Source organism: Xenopus tropicalis, chromosome 7 (assembly GCF_000004195.4).
Source record: "Xenopus tropicalis strain Nigerian chromosome 7, UCB_Xtro_10.0, whole genome shotgun sequence".
NCBI classification, from domain to species: domain Eukaryota; kingdom Metazoa; phylum Chordata; class Amphibia; order Anura; family Pipidae; genus Xenopus; species Xenopus tropicalis.
Window position 1 is genome coordinate 68,548,223 of NC_030683.2, and position 16,431 is coordinate 68,564,653.

The window sequence follows — 16,431 nt, forward strand, 5'->3', positions numbered from 1 at the left end:
ACCAATCTTTCAATCAGAAAAAGGTGTGACCATTGGTCACGGAAAAGAACATTAGTTTTCTCTACTAACGTCAAGAGCGAAATCGTCAGATATGCAGGTAGAAACAAAAGAATTCTATCGCTATCTGACAATTCAGCATTATCATTTTGCCAATGTTTGGGGCTCCTGCAAAGGCGCCTCATAAAATATTTCCATTCTGTTCAATTGGTCTCCCACCATACACGCACCGACTATTGTACACTGATGTGTTAAACATAATGGAGATATCGGAATGTTATTATTTTTATTAAATCAAGACTGAAAGCACTAGGCTAGGAGGCGCATATATACTCTGTGGGAAAGGTGTGATTGTGGGTGCTTATGTAAAATTTTCTCTGCTAATTTGTGAAGAATTGTGACAATACACTCAGCTGGAGAGCTCAAACAGGTGTCAAGAACCCCTGCCTGCCTGGGAGCAATCAAAATGTGGAAAATCACAATTTCAGTCAGAAGAACTACAGCAATAATACGTAGTTTATTGGCTCAAAAGCATAAAGACAAACAATCATTTTCTGTTTCCAACCAAACTACAGCAATCCGAAATTCTGCAAAACTACACAAATAGTTCACTCAACTCAGGAAATTCTGTAAATGTTTAGAATATTAGGAAATGCTAAACTCTTCAGTCTTCATTAAAATAAACAGATAACTGTAAATAAAATAGCAATGTATACTTTTATTGAATGTTACAAAATGCACTCACAAGCATCAATGTGCCTTTTTTGTGTTGCTTTATCTTGCTTCTTATTTTTGCAGACTGTCTCATAACACAAATTTACCTAGAAAGACTTCTCACCTACTGTGTTTAATAACAGCACAGTATTAATTGCTTTCCATTATTGGGATTCCTGGGAAGCAAATGAATACAAGTAATGTTTGGTCTACAGTTAGACCTCAGAATATTGCAAACATATTGCCCTTTGAAGCCTGACATTAATATATTTTCCATAAAGATCAATAAAATCTCTGGCATTGACCTAATACAATTTTTGACACCTTAAACTAAACCATAATTTGACCTTGGTAAACATTTACAAATGTCTGGTAGTGTTGCATAGAAGGACACAATTTAAGGTTGTCACAATCAGTACATACTATGTGGCCTTGTACACGAAGCAAGATTGCTCTGTTGAGATTAAAAGTTGGCTTGTATTTTCCCACCAGTGATTCACATTGAAAAGCATTTTTTGGGGCATATGTCACCCAGGGTACTGCAGATTTAACTGTGTGCAACAAATATCCCCGTTTGCCATTACCCTAACCCATGGCAACTAATAAGATGTCCTGTATGCTTTTAAAACCCGCTGATTGGTTGTTATTGGGGATCAGACCTTTAGTAAATTTTGGACATTTTAATACATTACCCTGCTAATTCTTCTGGCCTGTCATTATTCTTATCCAGAGCTATTCACGTGCTACACCCATTCTCTGGAATTTACTTTCCCATCCGATTAGAGATTTCCAGGAGCCTCCAAAACCTCAAATGCCAATATAAAGCCTGCATCCAATCTAAGCCCTCAATATATTGCCCACCTCTTTGCCCCCAACCTTAATAATTGGTGCACCATTTTTACTTCACACACATTACCAATATCTAGCCCAACAGGATATTTCCCACCACAAAATCACCCCCCCCCCCTCTGCACTTTGGTCTTGCTCCCTTTCCTTATAGACTGTAAGCTCTTACAAGCAGGGCCCTCTCTCTACTGTTTGTAAAGCTATGTAGTGGATATTTTTGGTACAATATCACTGTTGTGTGTAAACTGTCTTGCGTTTCTAACACCCTATTCTGTTAAGCATTGCACAACATCATATAAATAACAATACAGCATTAACAAATGACTGCTTATTTTTTGAACAGTGTTTAAAAATATGCAATAAGTAATGCAAACATTTGTTTTTTAGCTCACCGGTTTGTAAGTGATGATGAATACTTGGAAATCACAGGAATCACCAGAGATCAGTCTGGACAGTATGAATGTAGTGCAGCCAATGATGTCTCAGCTCCTGATATCAGAAAAGTTAGAGTCACGGTAAACTGTGAGTGTCTAAGCAATTTTTATTCTGATATTCATAAGTAAATAGCTGTACATTTACCTGTTATCCAATATATAGGGAGCAGGCCTAAGTAGATACAAGTATGTACTAATGCAAGAAGTGTTATGTGATCTTTTAGCGCTTTTTTTGTCACCCAGACATAAAAAGCGCTATAATAAAAGCCCTTTTCAAATTAAACATGAAACTCAAAGTCATTTATACCCATTATATTAGCATTTATCCCAACTGTCAATCACATATTGCCTGACCCGCCTCTATGCCTTAGGCATAGGGGTGGGGCAGACAGTTACTTTCACTTTCAACTCAGAACTTCTTAGATGTCACTGCACTCCTCACATTCCCCCTCCCTCTTCACCATCTAATTGTGTAACCAGTGCATGGATATGGGTATCAGGTCCCCCCATACTGGCACAGAGACAAGATTTTAGCAGGATTCACAGCTTGCCTTAATAACAGTGTCCACAAAATGGAGCCTGCCTGTTTTCTGCAATTGTGAATTCCAGTGCTAAAGGAAATAAGTTTGAATAAAATATATATTGTGTAATTGAAGTTTATTTTGCTTGACAAACACAATAGAAAACAATTTGTAATTATTTCTTAGGGTGACAGGTCCCCTTTAAACAGTGCCTTTAAAGTACATTCCCCTAATGGATGGCACATCTTTGCAAGAGGTTTTAGCTACTGCTAACCACCTCAAAGTACCTTTGTTTGGGGCATAGCAACTGCTCCCACTTAAGCATCAGTATTTTGTACAACATAAAAAGTGGGAGCAGTTGCTTTGCCCCAAAGGTACTCTGAGTTGGTTAGCAGTACCGAAGACCGGTGCCTGTTTTGTTTTCGTCTTAAGCATCAGCATTTCGTACAACATAAAAACCTTAATATTGTAACTATCCTCTTGCCATTATCTTCCCAATGATGTCTTAATTATTGGGCACTTCCATTAGCCATCTCACTCTAAATCACTGGCAGTTCTGGGGTCTTGAATTCTCAAGCCCACAATCATTCATGTCCTGAATGCCTTGTAGCTTGTAACTGTTTCAATCCTCTCCTTTCTTGACCATAGCAGGGGCTTTTTACTTTCTGAACTGTCTATGAACAAGGTGGCAGCTGGGGTCCCTTTAAAGCCTTTTGTATCGTCACACTCTTCTTGGACCAAAAGTCTCTCTGTGGGTCCTAAACAGTAAACTGAACTACTAGAGAGAATGTCTTAAATAGTGTATACATTTGACACATATACCAAAAAAAATCTAACACTCACTTTGGATTTTTATTGCAGGATGATCGTATCACAATATGAACAGCTTTAAATATTTAACCATATAAGGCCATGTAAATATTGCAATCAATCTAAAGTAAACAAGTGAATAAATAAGTAGCAATTAAGATAGTTAAATTCATATTATCTAAATTCCTTACAAACAATAATTGTGTACATCACGAGTAACAGTGGTTAGTGCACACTTTCCAGCAATAGTAATAAGTCAATTAGGTTAATAATGACCTCAGTGTGGTACTAACTCTACTCTCTCTAGGTCTGGCTGCACATTAAAAGTCAATAATACATAGTATGAAGTGAAATCTGTAAGATTTATTAGATTAGTAATATGGAACCATAAACATATGTACCCTTTCTAACAGCACAGTTGTTTAAACATGCATTTTGATCTAACTCAACATACGTTTACTCAACTACCCTAAGACTACTATCTAAGACAGTCCACAGACAGAATTTGCCAGTTCTATATAAGTATGCAGAAGTGTGTTGAGAAGCCATATTATAGGCTTCATCAAACACAGAACTCAAGTTCTATGTTCCCAAGAACATAGAACACACACACCATCAGCTCTGATCATTGCAGCTGCATAGCAGTGATTTCTCTTCTTTCAAAAGTTCCCTCACTTATATTCCTTAATGATTAACAGCATATGCAGGGTGTTAGAAAAAAATCTTTATCGTATATTTGAAAACATATTTGAAACATTACAAACGCATAATATACATATATATTGGCATCACAAACACATAGGAAAGATACAGGGTTGGTATGGTTTAATATCTGCATTACATAAATATAACAGGAAAATAATTGTGCTGGTTTTTATTGAATATATATTACACATTTTAGAAACATTGCAGATTCATTATACACATATGCATTGGCTTTCTAACAATAGTTAGAGGGCTGTAGTTATAGAAGAAGGACAAACAAAAGCTGCAATGATTGTGTACTCTTCACAATAATCTTAACGTAATAGTATGATCATTCAGTGGAACACAACTATTTACAATTGCATATGTGAAGAAAACATTTGTAATAATTCAATTCTTAATGTTAACACAATACAAACAAGAATTAAGGGGGGGTGGTCTGTCACCCAAACATAAAAAGCTGTATAACAAAAGTACTTTTAAATAAAACTTGAAACTCTAAGTCTAACACTTTTGTTTTATCAAAACATCCACACTTTCTGTAAAGTTATTTAAGAATGTCTGCTGCCAATAATGTATTGTTTGGCCTGCCTCTATTCTATAGACATTTGGCAGGCAGTTACTTTCACCGTCCATTTACCACTTCCTAGATGTCACTGCACTCCTCTCATATTCCCACCCTCCTCATGATCTATAATTGTGTATCCTGTGCACGAGCATCAGGTCCCCCGTTCTGGTGCATAAACAAGATTTTTGGATGATTCAAAGCTTTTCTTAATAACAGTGTTCACAAAATGGTGCTTGCCTGCTTGCCATGATTGAAAACTGCAAGACTGAAGGAAGCAAGATTTATATAATTGATTTAGTGTAACTAAAGTTCATTTTGCCTGACTTAAACATTAGAACATTATTTGGAATTATTTCTTATGGTGACAGGTCCCCTTTAAAATACACTTGCCCACTTGATTTCTTGGTGGAATTTAAAGAAAATAAATGTAACACTTGTTTGGCTGAGAAGGGGTTAATCCAGACTAGAATATGGTAGAGCATGTGTTACATGTGACCCCCTTTCTTAGGAGTGGGCCTTCGCTAAGTGGAAGGGTGCCTGCACGATGTAGTTGTACTACAACTTCCACTGGTACTGTGTAGTGTGTTAAGTAATAGGCCGCCAGGAGCTCTTGCAGATGAACTAGTTAACTCTTTATTGTCCAAGACAGATGTTGTTAATACAGGGATCAGTAAATACTCACAGCAATTGAGGTAGATTGGTACACTGGTAAACAGCAGTTGTGACCAATAGAGACAGTATAGCCCACTCTGGAGATATGCAGAGGTAGTAGTTGAGAGCCCAAGATGGATGCCCTTTACTGGAACAGATCCCTACAGCCAACGGTGGTTCAGGGGTAAGTACTGCCTGAATCCTTTGTCTTAACTGTGGTCCCTACAGCAAGGCAAACAGAGCCTGGGGTAGGCTAAACCCTTAGAGTCTCCTTTGGTGGGGCTAATGGCTGCCCTTTCTAGTTAAAGCTGACTATGCTCACTTCTCCTAGAGAGTGCTATAAATATTCTGCTGTGCTTTCTTATCCTCATTCACGGGGCCCTGTCCCTGACTTTCACTAGGGTAAATGGTCCCCTAGGGTACAAATGCTTCTGGGGCCTAGTCTGCCTCCAGGCTCAGATGGAGCTCTGCTTAGGACACAGCATGCAGCCAAAAGAGGAAGTCACACCCTCCTGCTAGACACTTTATCAGTCTGCAGGGGGAGTGGTCAACCTGTATATACCTATAGGGCATAGTGTTAGAACTGTAACTTAAGTACAGGCACTCTTACCCAATAACAATAAAGGTGTGAAGAGGTAGGGGATAAAGCCATAGGGAGCTTAACTCTATGGGTCCCTACATAAATTAGAGATTAGAGCTGGTAGAATCAAACAAAATTTAGTGATTCGTTCAGAGAAATGCTGTAAAATTTTACTGAACAAAAGCGTATGGAGTTTGCATACATTTTCTATACCTGCTTCCACTATTACAAGTCCCTTTTGTTACTGCCATGACCCATAAGGGATTTTATAAAAGACTGCAACAAAAACACTGAACAGTAACATCAGCAGTTAAATATAAGACACACGGATCAGATCAACTGGGGGATGGTGCAGTTGTGCTTATTCAACTGATGAGTCTGTTAAGTAAGCTTAGCTTATGATCGGCTCTTTGAGTAAGGAGTTGCAAGCACATGCCTTGAATATGGAAATTCATAATTTTGCTGTCACAGGGGGATGTAATAAAAGTCATAAGCGGGCAAAAAGTTTCCATAAATAAGAATAAACATTTGCATTGTTCTTCGACATTATTACATTGCAAATGTTAATTGTGCATAACACATTTTAAGGCCTGTTTAAAAGTGGAATACTCGTTTTGGAGAAAAAACAACTTGTTCAGTAAGACGTTTTATTACATACCCTGCACACAGGTGCAAACCATCAAATTTGCGAACTTTCTTCCAGTGGTAGATTAAATTAAATTTCCTTTTCAGTAACTTTTCCATATCTTTTTTCCAGATCCTCCATATATTTCAGATACCAGAAATACAGGAGCTTCACTGGGACAAAAAGGCATTCTGCGTTGCTCGGCTTCTGCTGTCCCACTTGCAGAATTCCAGTGGTATAGAGAAGAAACCAGGTAAGATTGCCTAACACACAAACAGTTCCAGAGAAATGTACAGTACAGTGGTGCAAGTACCATACACAAATCTGAACATATAGACCTATAATTTGGCTGCACTCGGGGCCTTTTATATTTCTTTTGCAAAACATTCTTCCTTTAACTGCTCAATAAGAATCAACAGAACATTAGTTCAGTACCAATTCTAGAATCAGAGGACATTAGTATAATAACAATTCTAGATATAAGAAAAAAGTTGTGTTATTTGAGTCATCTATTAGCAGAAAAAAATAACGTAATTTAGATCACCACTAAGACTGGACTTGTTTGACCTCTCTCCTTAAAGGAACAGTAATGTTTATTAAGTTTGCCACAAAATAATTCTGTGTGGTCTTTGATCCTGCCAGTTCAGCTTAATGGCAGCACTAGAACATTGCATGTAAGACTGGTTAACTGTAGTACAGAACCACCATTTTAATATATAAACTTCACAATACAAAAGCAAAAATGAAAGGAGAATCAATACAGGCTCTACCCAGTATAAGTTACTACTGATGTTTCTTTATGTTTAGTATTTGATTCTTTTTTGTCTGGTGCTTCTGCCATGCTTATTTCTATCAGCAAAAGTTACCATCTTTAATGAATGTATCAATTGTTCTAAAACGTTACTGACTGCCAGGAAGATGTTCCTGACACTTAGGGGCTGATTTACTAACCCACGAATCCGACCCGAATTGGAAAAGTTCCGACTTGAAAACGAACATTTTGCGACTTTTTCGTATGTTTTTCGGATTCTTTACGAATTTTTCGTTACCAATACGATTTTTGCGTAAAAACGCGAGTTTTTCGTATCCATTACGAAAGTTGCGTAAAAAGTTGCGCTTTTTTCGTAGCGTTAAAACTTACGCGAAAAGTTGCGCATTTTTCGTAGCGTTAAAACTTAAAAGATGCAAAGTTTCGCGTAAGTTTTAACGCTACGAAAAAAGCGCAACTTTTTGCGCAAGTTTTAACGCTACGAAAAATCGCCAGATTTTACGCAACTTTCGTAATGGCTACGAAAAACTCGCGTTTTTACGCAAAAATCGTATTGGTAACGAAAAATTCGTAAAGAATACGAAAAAATCGCAAAAAAATACGAAAAAATCGCATACCGATCATTACAAAAAAAACGCAATCGGACTCATTTCGACCCGTTCGTGGGTAAGTAAATCAGCCCCTTAGGAAAGTGTTATTAAAATGATGTGACACCCCCTTTTGTTAATCTCTACTAGGAGCTGCCATTTTGCAAGTTGCTAACCTAAGGTATGGTGGGTATTATAGATTATGCAGTTTGAGAAAAGTTACTCACTGAGTTTTAAGGAGAGAGCCAAAGCTTCACAGAAGTGCTGCATTTCCAGGCAGACAGAATTGTGATTGGTTAGCCAACTTTCAACTGAAACTAGACAGACAGGGACTAGAGAAGGGCAAGTTATAAGGGACTTTAAATTATCATAGCACAAAAGGTAAATAATGATAATGCTTTACTTTATACCTTGTAATAAACAAACTGTTAAACTGTGTTTGTGCTTTCCTCTCCCCCATGTTATCCTGAATAGGGATGTAGCGAACCTCAAAAAAAAAAGTTTGCGAACGAACTTTGCGAACCCCATAGACTTCAATGGGAAGGCGAACTTTAAAACCTAGAAAAGCCATTTCTGGCCAGAAAACTGATTTTAAAGTTGTTTAAAGGGTGCCACGACCTGGACAGTGGCATGCAGGAGGGGGATCAAGGGCAAAAATTTCTCTGAAAAATACTTTGTTGACACAGCGTTGCATAAAACCGCAAAGGCAGCTGGCAGACCTAGCGGAAATACGCGGCGTTTTTTGCTATTTCGCGCTTTTAGCACCATGGAAACGGGATTTGCTGAAAAACGCCATGTGTGGCTTGTGCAGCGTTTTTAGGCTGAGAAAAAAACGCAGCGGAAAAACGCCACGCGAACCCAAATTGCGAACATACGCAAACTTGCGAACTCGCGAACACCCGATGTTCGTGCGAATTAGTTCGCCGGCGAACAGTTCGCTACATCTCTAATCCTGAATTCAGTTGTACATCCCATAAATACAGGAAGGGGACATACAAGAGAACCTCTTCAGATATGTAAAGTGGGGTGATACAATATTTGTCTTGTACATAGGAAATAGGAGTTATGTTTGCTACTAAGCAATGAATCTGGGTTCACATCAAGTCAGGGATACATCTAATAAATACACGATGCAGGGTAGAGTAGGGCAATAGCAAACCGTTCAGCCCTTCCAGTTGGATTTTTTAGACGTGTCCCTAAATTTTCAATTGAATTTATTTTACAATTTAAAATTTTATTTTTGAAACAATAAATGTATTTTTTTACTTGTAATATTTGTGCATAGGTAGCCATTGCAGGTCATTGTGGCTGATCCTGTGGTTTCAGAAAGAGCCAGCACTTCACAATGCAACTGCTTTCAGATAAGCTATTGTTTCTCCTACTCAATCTAACTGGAGGAGTCATGGTCAGACTTGGGTGTTTTACTATTGCATTATATTCTTATATCTACAATTAGGTGGGGCATGGGAGTATTTTTTAGCAATGCAGGTGTCAGGGAGCTGTTACTTGCTACCTTCCTATTGTTCTGCTGATAGGCTGCTTGGGGGTGCTATATTCTTCTTGCAGAAAGATTGCAGTGACTGAATGTTATCAAAGCACAAATCACATGGCTGAGGGCATCTGGAAAATTAAGAATATATCTAGCCCCACATCAAATTTTAAAATTATAAAAAAAAAGTTTTTGCTTTGTTGAAAAAATTGATTTCAATGCAAGAATCTGTTGGAGGAGCCCTGTTAACTGATTCAAAACCATGTTTTCCCATGATAGAATCATTTTAAGCAAGATGTAGCAAAAAAGATGGCATTTTAATTTACAAAAGGTGAGGTAGACATCAAAAAGTTACAATTAAAAAATACTGTGGGGATTTAGCTCTTTAGGTAGAGGTGGCAGCTCCTTTACACAAGTAAGAGACTCATCCAGGCACCTCTTAAAGGCATTGACAGAATCTTGAGCGTTTTTATGCGTAATTCGGGTTACATGTGCCTGCACCCGAGCGTATCTCATTCATCCGGGTGCAGGCACATGTGGGAGGCATAGGGCAGTATTTTCAGCAAGCGCTTTTCCACTTGCTGAAAATATACGCCCTACGCCTCGTCTGGCATTAGCCTTAATTTCACAGCCCATTGTGCTGCTTCATAGAGGATTCTGGGAGGGATATACTTTCCTTCTATGATTTTCCCAACCATGCTACAATACCTAAAACATTTAAAAGGTAGAGCAATTGCTAATTGTAAAAAATGACCTGCATCACATAAGTTAAATGCAAAGTCATTAAAAAGCACATATTTCTGTAAGGGTTAAATAACTCAAATAAACCACACCACATTATCCCCTTCTTAACATGTTTAGAGATGAATATCTCTGTGTATGTCACACTGAAATAGTTACAGCTAAACTAATTGCCATCCATAAAACTTGGTGCTCACCAAGTGGGTGGGATATATGTATGTGTAACTTTAAAGTACTGTGTCGGCATTACACTGGGTAAAGTGACACCAATTGTTTCACAATGGCTCTATACAAGTTGTTTCAGAGTTTATTATTCATAGCACAAATTACAATTTTCTGCCCAAATTCAATTCAGCTTCGTACCGCAGAATCTGTCTCCAATCCAAAGATAAGCAAAACAGACATTTTATAAATACAGTACAACAAATTCAGTTTATTTTAGATATTCTGAGTTAATTTGCCAAACTCATACTAAATCATTTACAGTCATGCATTTGCTTTTTCTTTTGGCATGTTCATAATTAACAGTATTGATTGTACTTCTGCAACTTATCATTGACTTATCTTCCTTCAATTGTTTGAGATTACAGTGTATATAGATATAAGGGGTCATTTACAACCACAACGGCATTGTGCAAAGTACATTTACTGACACAATTTACCACGTTTTTTCCCACGATTCAGTGTTTTTTTCCATAATTCCAATGCAATTCCTTTAGATGTGTTATAACATGCACAAGTGTACTTTGTGGAGTTACTACAAAGTTTAGGGTTCCCCCTGATTTACAGTATCAGCCAGAATGTAATTCTGCTTGGTGCAAATAAGGGGAAGTACAAAGAGGCAGACGGTAAAGACAGGGTTGGCTTGTTGCCACTGACATTGTGCTCAGATGCCCCCAGTAGCTTCCTATTTTCTTTTTTGCTGATTCACTGCAAATGCTCTGTGCACCTTTTAATTATTGAGTAAGGACTGACTTACAATAAACTGCTTATATAGGAGTATGATGATAATTGATGATTATTGATGGTGATGATTATTAATATTTATAAAGCATAAATAAATTCCCTTGCACTGTACAGTAAGTGGGTTTATACATTGGACATACAGAATCATATACAAAGCAACCAATAATTGCTACAAGAGGTGAAGAGGGCCCTGTCCAAAAGATCTTACAATCTATAAGGATAAGGGGTTGAAACACAAGGAAAATATAATAAAAATGTAACAGTATTAGGCTGATTAGTTATTTATTCAGATTCGCATTATATGGCAGCTCTGAAACAATTAGCATCAGAATTTAGTAATCAGCCCTGTAGCCTCAGTTTATATGACAGGCAATCCTCATTCCCTGCTTGATAATTTTCAACAACCCCTAAACTTACTGTAGCTTCTCAACAGCTGCTCAGAGTACACTGAGCATGTTAAGGTCACTGACACAGAATCCAAGACGGAAAGCTCCTGTGACAACTAGAAAGACCTATATCATTACTACTATAGAGATGCTAAAACTTGAGACTAGTGCAGTCAGATTGGTTTATAAAATATGGCATTTCTAACCATATTTATCTTTAGGGTTTAGTTCTCCTTTAATTGGCATCCAGAGCCCAAAACACACTGAAACTGTCAGTAGGAGCTAATATATTAGCAGAATGCTACCTATTAATTTTGGGTACATGTTCATATGCATAATCTAAGCTGTAGACAAGTAGACAAAATAAGTTAGGCACATAGCATTTATTCAATAGTAAAGTACATTTCAGGCTAACTGAAGTGCTGGCTTTCTGTTTATACCTTGCATTTAACTTTTTGTAGTTGCAAATATAAAACTTTTTGCTGGAATACCATTGCCTGCTTTAAGTCTTCAAGAAATTATGAGACCCACATTTCATATTCTGTGAATTATTTTAATGAGTGCGCTTCCAGGTCTGTTCTTTGGGTTCATTAACAATGCAATTGCTAAAGTACTCTCTGACCCACTGGAAGGAGCACACAGCCTAAATTTGATAAATATACCTGCTCTATTAACTGTCTTGAATTTAATGGAATACTTGTATGATTAATTGAGGTTCATATTATTTCATCACAGTGATACATGTTAATGAAGTAACCCAAATTGCAGTACTGTAATTTGATCATACATGAATAGATAACACCTTGGACTAGGTTGTAATAGTGCCCGATGTGATCAGTAATTAGAGATAATGGACTGTACTGTATATATAATAGTGAAGTTTGACTTAAACTGTGTGCATATACCCCAAAACTCTTTTTCTACTGTTGTCACCATCATTTATTTAGCCTAATCAGTAACTAGATTTTATTATTTGGATAAAAGGCCCCTGCTTGTAAGAGCTTACAATCTAAAGGGATGTGGCACAACTGACGCAAAAGTTTGTAAATTATGGTATATTGCCTTTAGATAATGCAGGGTGTATCAAATTGGCTTCTTTTAGCAGATGTTTCAGTTCACAGAAGGATATAAGGGTAGGGGAGAATTTGATAGAGAATTCCAAACACTCAAGAAAAGCCCTGTAGTTTGGAATGGGATTTGCTGAAGACAGGAAAATATGGTGAAGGTCAAAATGAGAGTATAGAGAGCATTAGTTAAGGACCTTAAATAATAAGTAAACTTTTTTTTTTTTTCTAAAAATACACTGTACACCCCTCAGAATAACATGTCTCTCTCCCTGTACCATATGTATATATAATGAGATATGATTGGAAGGTCAGGTAGTCAAGCAGCAAAGTGCAATATATATCTGGGCACAAACTGAAATATAGTGAGGCAGAAAAATAAGCTGCAGTGTTTAGGATTTTTAATCTAAACTGAGGAAAAAGGAGAATATCAACTCTGCTTCTATGACAATGTCCAGGTCTATTTGGGTAAATTTGAAGCAGTAAAGTAAGTCCAGTTTCAGTTATAGTGAGGGTTTGGGGTTAATGGTTTCATAAATGGCTATAAGCTTATTGGACACTGAATGCTCATTCCAAAGAGCACGTCAGAAAAGGAGGGCAGGCATTTTGTGATAAAATTTCTGATGTATTATAAACTTGTAGAAGAACTGCAGGAAAAATTATAGAATGCTGTGTATAGTAATGAAGGGTGAGTGGGACCATTGTTAGGGCAACTTCTTCTGAGGCAAGTAAAAGTAAGGACAGTAAAACAAGGTGCTTCATTAAGAAAATGAGATTTTAAATGTGCACATGTTGTATTTAAGTGGGTTGAGAATTTGTAAGTTAAGAATAGAACATAGTCTGCTTAGACTGTACAAGGGAGATAAAAGCAGTAAACAGTTACACCAGGCTGATCTTGGGATGACAGAAATATGGATGGATCACACTGTTGTCCAATTTAAAATTTCAGATGTTAGTTTCCATTTTCTCACTTGTAGTGTACTAATCAAAACAAACTGCTGATCGGTTGCTAAGGGTAACTTTGTTTAACTTTGTAGTCTTTATTGTATCCTTTCCTGTACTCTCTTAATCTACTTTCTCTTATTCAACCCCTATTTCTGTGCTAGTTCTAAGGATAATGTCAGCTGTATGTCAAGCTGTGATCAGTTAACTTCATTAAAACAAAGAGGCATATGTAAAAGTGCGTGTGAATGACTACTTTGTGTAAAAATACCTAAGCAACTAGTGCACATTAGCAGCCAAAACATGCAACGAGTAGTCCAAAATAGTATATTATTTTTTGTATTAATCCATGAACCAAAACTGTACAGTAAACTATGAATTGTAGAAAATATTTCTCTTGTTTACCACTTAGGAAGGTGCATTTCAAGGTCTAGAACTGTTTATTACTGTTTTTCTATTGTAAGAGCTGAGTGATTGCAAATGGATTTTTATGAATAGAACATTCCAATTCAATGACATGTGTCCTTTTTACACAGACAATTAAATTAAATACTTCTGTAGCACTTCAATTTCTAGTCATCCTTTGAATCTTTGAAAAAACAGCACACACAAATAAATATATATATATACAGTGAGGAACATAAGTATTTGAACACCCTGTGATTTTGCAAGTTCTCCCATTGAGAAATCATAGAGGGGTCTGAAATTCACATTGTAGGTGCATTCCCACTGTGAGAGACAGCATTTAAAAAAAAAATTCAGGAAATCACATTGTATGATTTTTAAAGAATGTATTTGTATTGCACTGCTGCACATAAGTATTTGAACACCTGGCAATCAGCAAGAATTCTGGCTCTCAAAGACTCCACCTATTAACCATGGGCAAGACCAAAGAGCTGTCAAAAGACACCAGAGAGAAAATTGTGGACCTCCACAAGGCTGGAAAGGGCTATGGGGCAATTGCCAACCAGCTTGGTGAAAATAGATCAACTGTTGGAGCAATTGTTAGAAAATGGAAGAGGCTAAAGACGACTGTCAGTCTCCCTAGGACTGGGGCTCCATGCAAGATCTCACCTCGTGGGGTATCACTGATGATAAGAAAGGTGAGGAATCAGCTCAGAACTACAAGGGAGGAGCTGCTCAATGACATGAAGAGAGCTGGGACCACAATTTCAAAGGTCACTGTCGATAGAACACTACGCCATCATGGTTTCAAATCATGCGTTGCATGTAAGGTTCCCCTGCTCAAGTCATCACATGTCCAGGCCGTCTGAAGTTTGCCAATGACCATCTGGATGATTCAGAGGAGGCATGGGAGAAAGTCATGTGGTCATGAGACCAAAGTAGAACTTTTTGATCCGAAGCACATAGCCAGGATAACCAAGGAGTGGCTCTGTAAGAGGCATATCAAGGTTCAGGAGTGGCCTAGCCAGTCTCCAGACCTAAATCCAATAGAAAATCTTTGGAGGGAGCTGAAACTCCGTGTTGCTCAGTGACAGCCTCGAAACCTGACAGATCTAGAGGAGGTCTGTGTGGAGGAGTGGGCCAAAATCCCTGTTGCAGTGTGCAAACCTGGTCAAGAACTACAGTGTGTGCAAACCTGGTCAAGAACTAATTGCAAACAAAGGCTTCTGTACCAAATAGTAACACTGATTTTCTCAGGTGTTCAAATACTTATGTGCAGCAGTGCAATACAAATACATTCTTTAAAAATCATACAATGTGATTTCCTGAATTTTTTTTTAAATGCTGTCTCTCACAGTAGGAATGCACCTACAATGTGAATTTCAGACCCCTCCATGATTTCTTAATGGGAGAACTTGCAAAATCGCAGGGTGTTCAAATACTTATGTTCTTCACTGTATGTATAGTATGTATATATATATATATATATATATATATATATAGAGAGAGAGAGAGAGATATATATATATAGAGATATATATATAGATATATAGATATATATAATATATAATACATATTCAGTTTCAATGTATTATTTATAACAGATAATATATCTTCCTATTCTGCAAAATCAGGATATTACAAGTAACCTTGGATATCTGTTGAGAGAAACACAAGGCCTGCAGCCTCATTGCTCTATAACCATAGACTTTCCTGGTGATTGTAATATCCTTTTTACACACAATAGAGGATACTTTATATTACTTTCCTGTGGTGTTAGCATTTTATAGGTTTTTGATGATGAAAAAATGTAGAACAAGAAAATATTGTGCATAATAAAAAGCATTATATGTGTACAAATAAACCACTACATTATTATAGGTGTATAAATTATGTTTTATGTTGCAAGTGTCTGATCTTTTCTATTCCATTTCTCATACAGGTTAGCCAATGGCCTAGATGGTGTTAGGATTGAAAACAAAGACCACATGTCCATTCTAACATTTTTCAATGTCTCAGAAAAGGATTATGGGAATTATACCTGTGTTGCGTCAAATAAGCTTGGAAACAGTAATGCCAGTGTCATATTATATGGTGAGTGCCAAAGAGGAGTAGCCTTCATTAAAAGAAATTTCCCTTAAAAGTACAAAGGACAACTGTCTTTTACAAGAGGAGAACTCCACATGTCACTAGTATAGGATTGGCTTAGTTTTCATTTTTTGTGAATTATACTCTTAATAAATTCCTAAAAATTTTTGCACTAAAAAGTATAAATGTCAATAAATCTGACCCTAATTCTACACCTCTAGTGAACTGTGGTAATCTCCCCTTTCACACTTTCATTGACATATCCCTTGTACTCTTTGCTTTCAAACACATTAGTTACATTCTAGCCATTTAAATCATTTAGAAAATATTATAAATAATGCACAACTATATTATTTGTTGCATAACCAACTAATGAACAGCAAATTATTGCATATTAGTATAACATCCTTAAATGGAAAGAAATCCTGAACTAAATAAATGACTATTTGTTGCATAGGATATTAGGATATTAATATCCTAAGTACAATACTAGGTGGGTATCTAAAATATTTTGTTTTGCTGCTTTTTTTATGGATGACTTTA

The 16,431-nt window shown here is 37.0% G+C and overlaps 1 protein-coding gene across 2 annotated transcripts in view; it reads left to right on the forward strand.

The window, feature by feature from the left end:
* The window catches only part of opcml (opioid binding protein/cell adhesion molecule-like), a 575,316-nt gene that overhangs the window by 555,873 nt on the left and 3,012 nt on the right, over positions 1-16,431 (forward strand). For both annotated transcript variants that reach the window (XM_012966745.3, NM_001079019.1), the window contains 3 exon segments: positions 1,945-2,079; positions 6,584-6,704; positions 15,743-15,894. In XM_012966745.3, the coding sequence (XP_012822199.1) occupies positions 1,945-2,079; positions 6,584-6,704; positions 15,743-15,894 (408 nt within the window).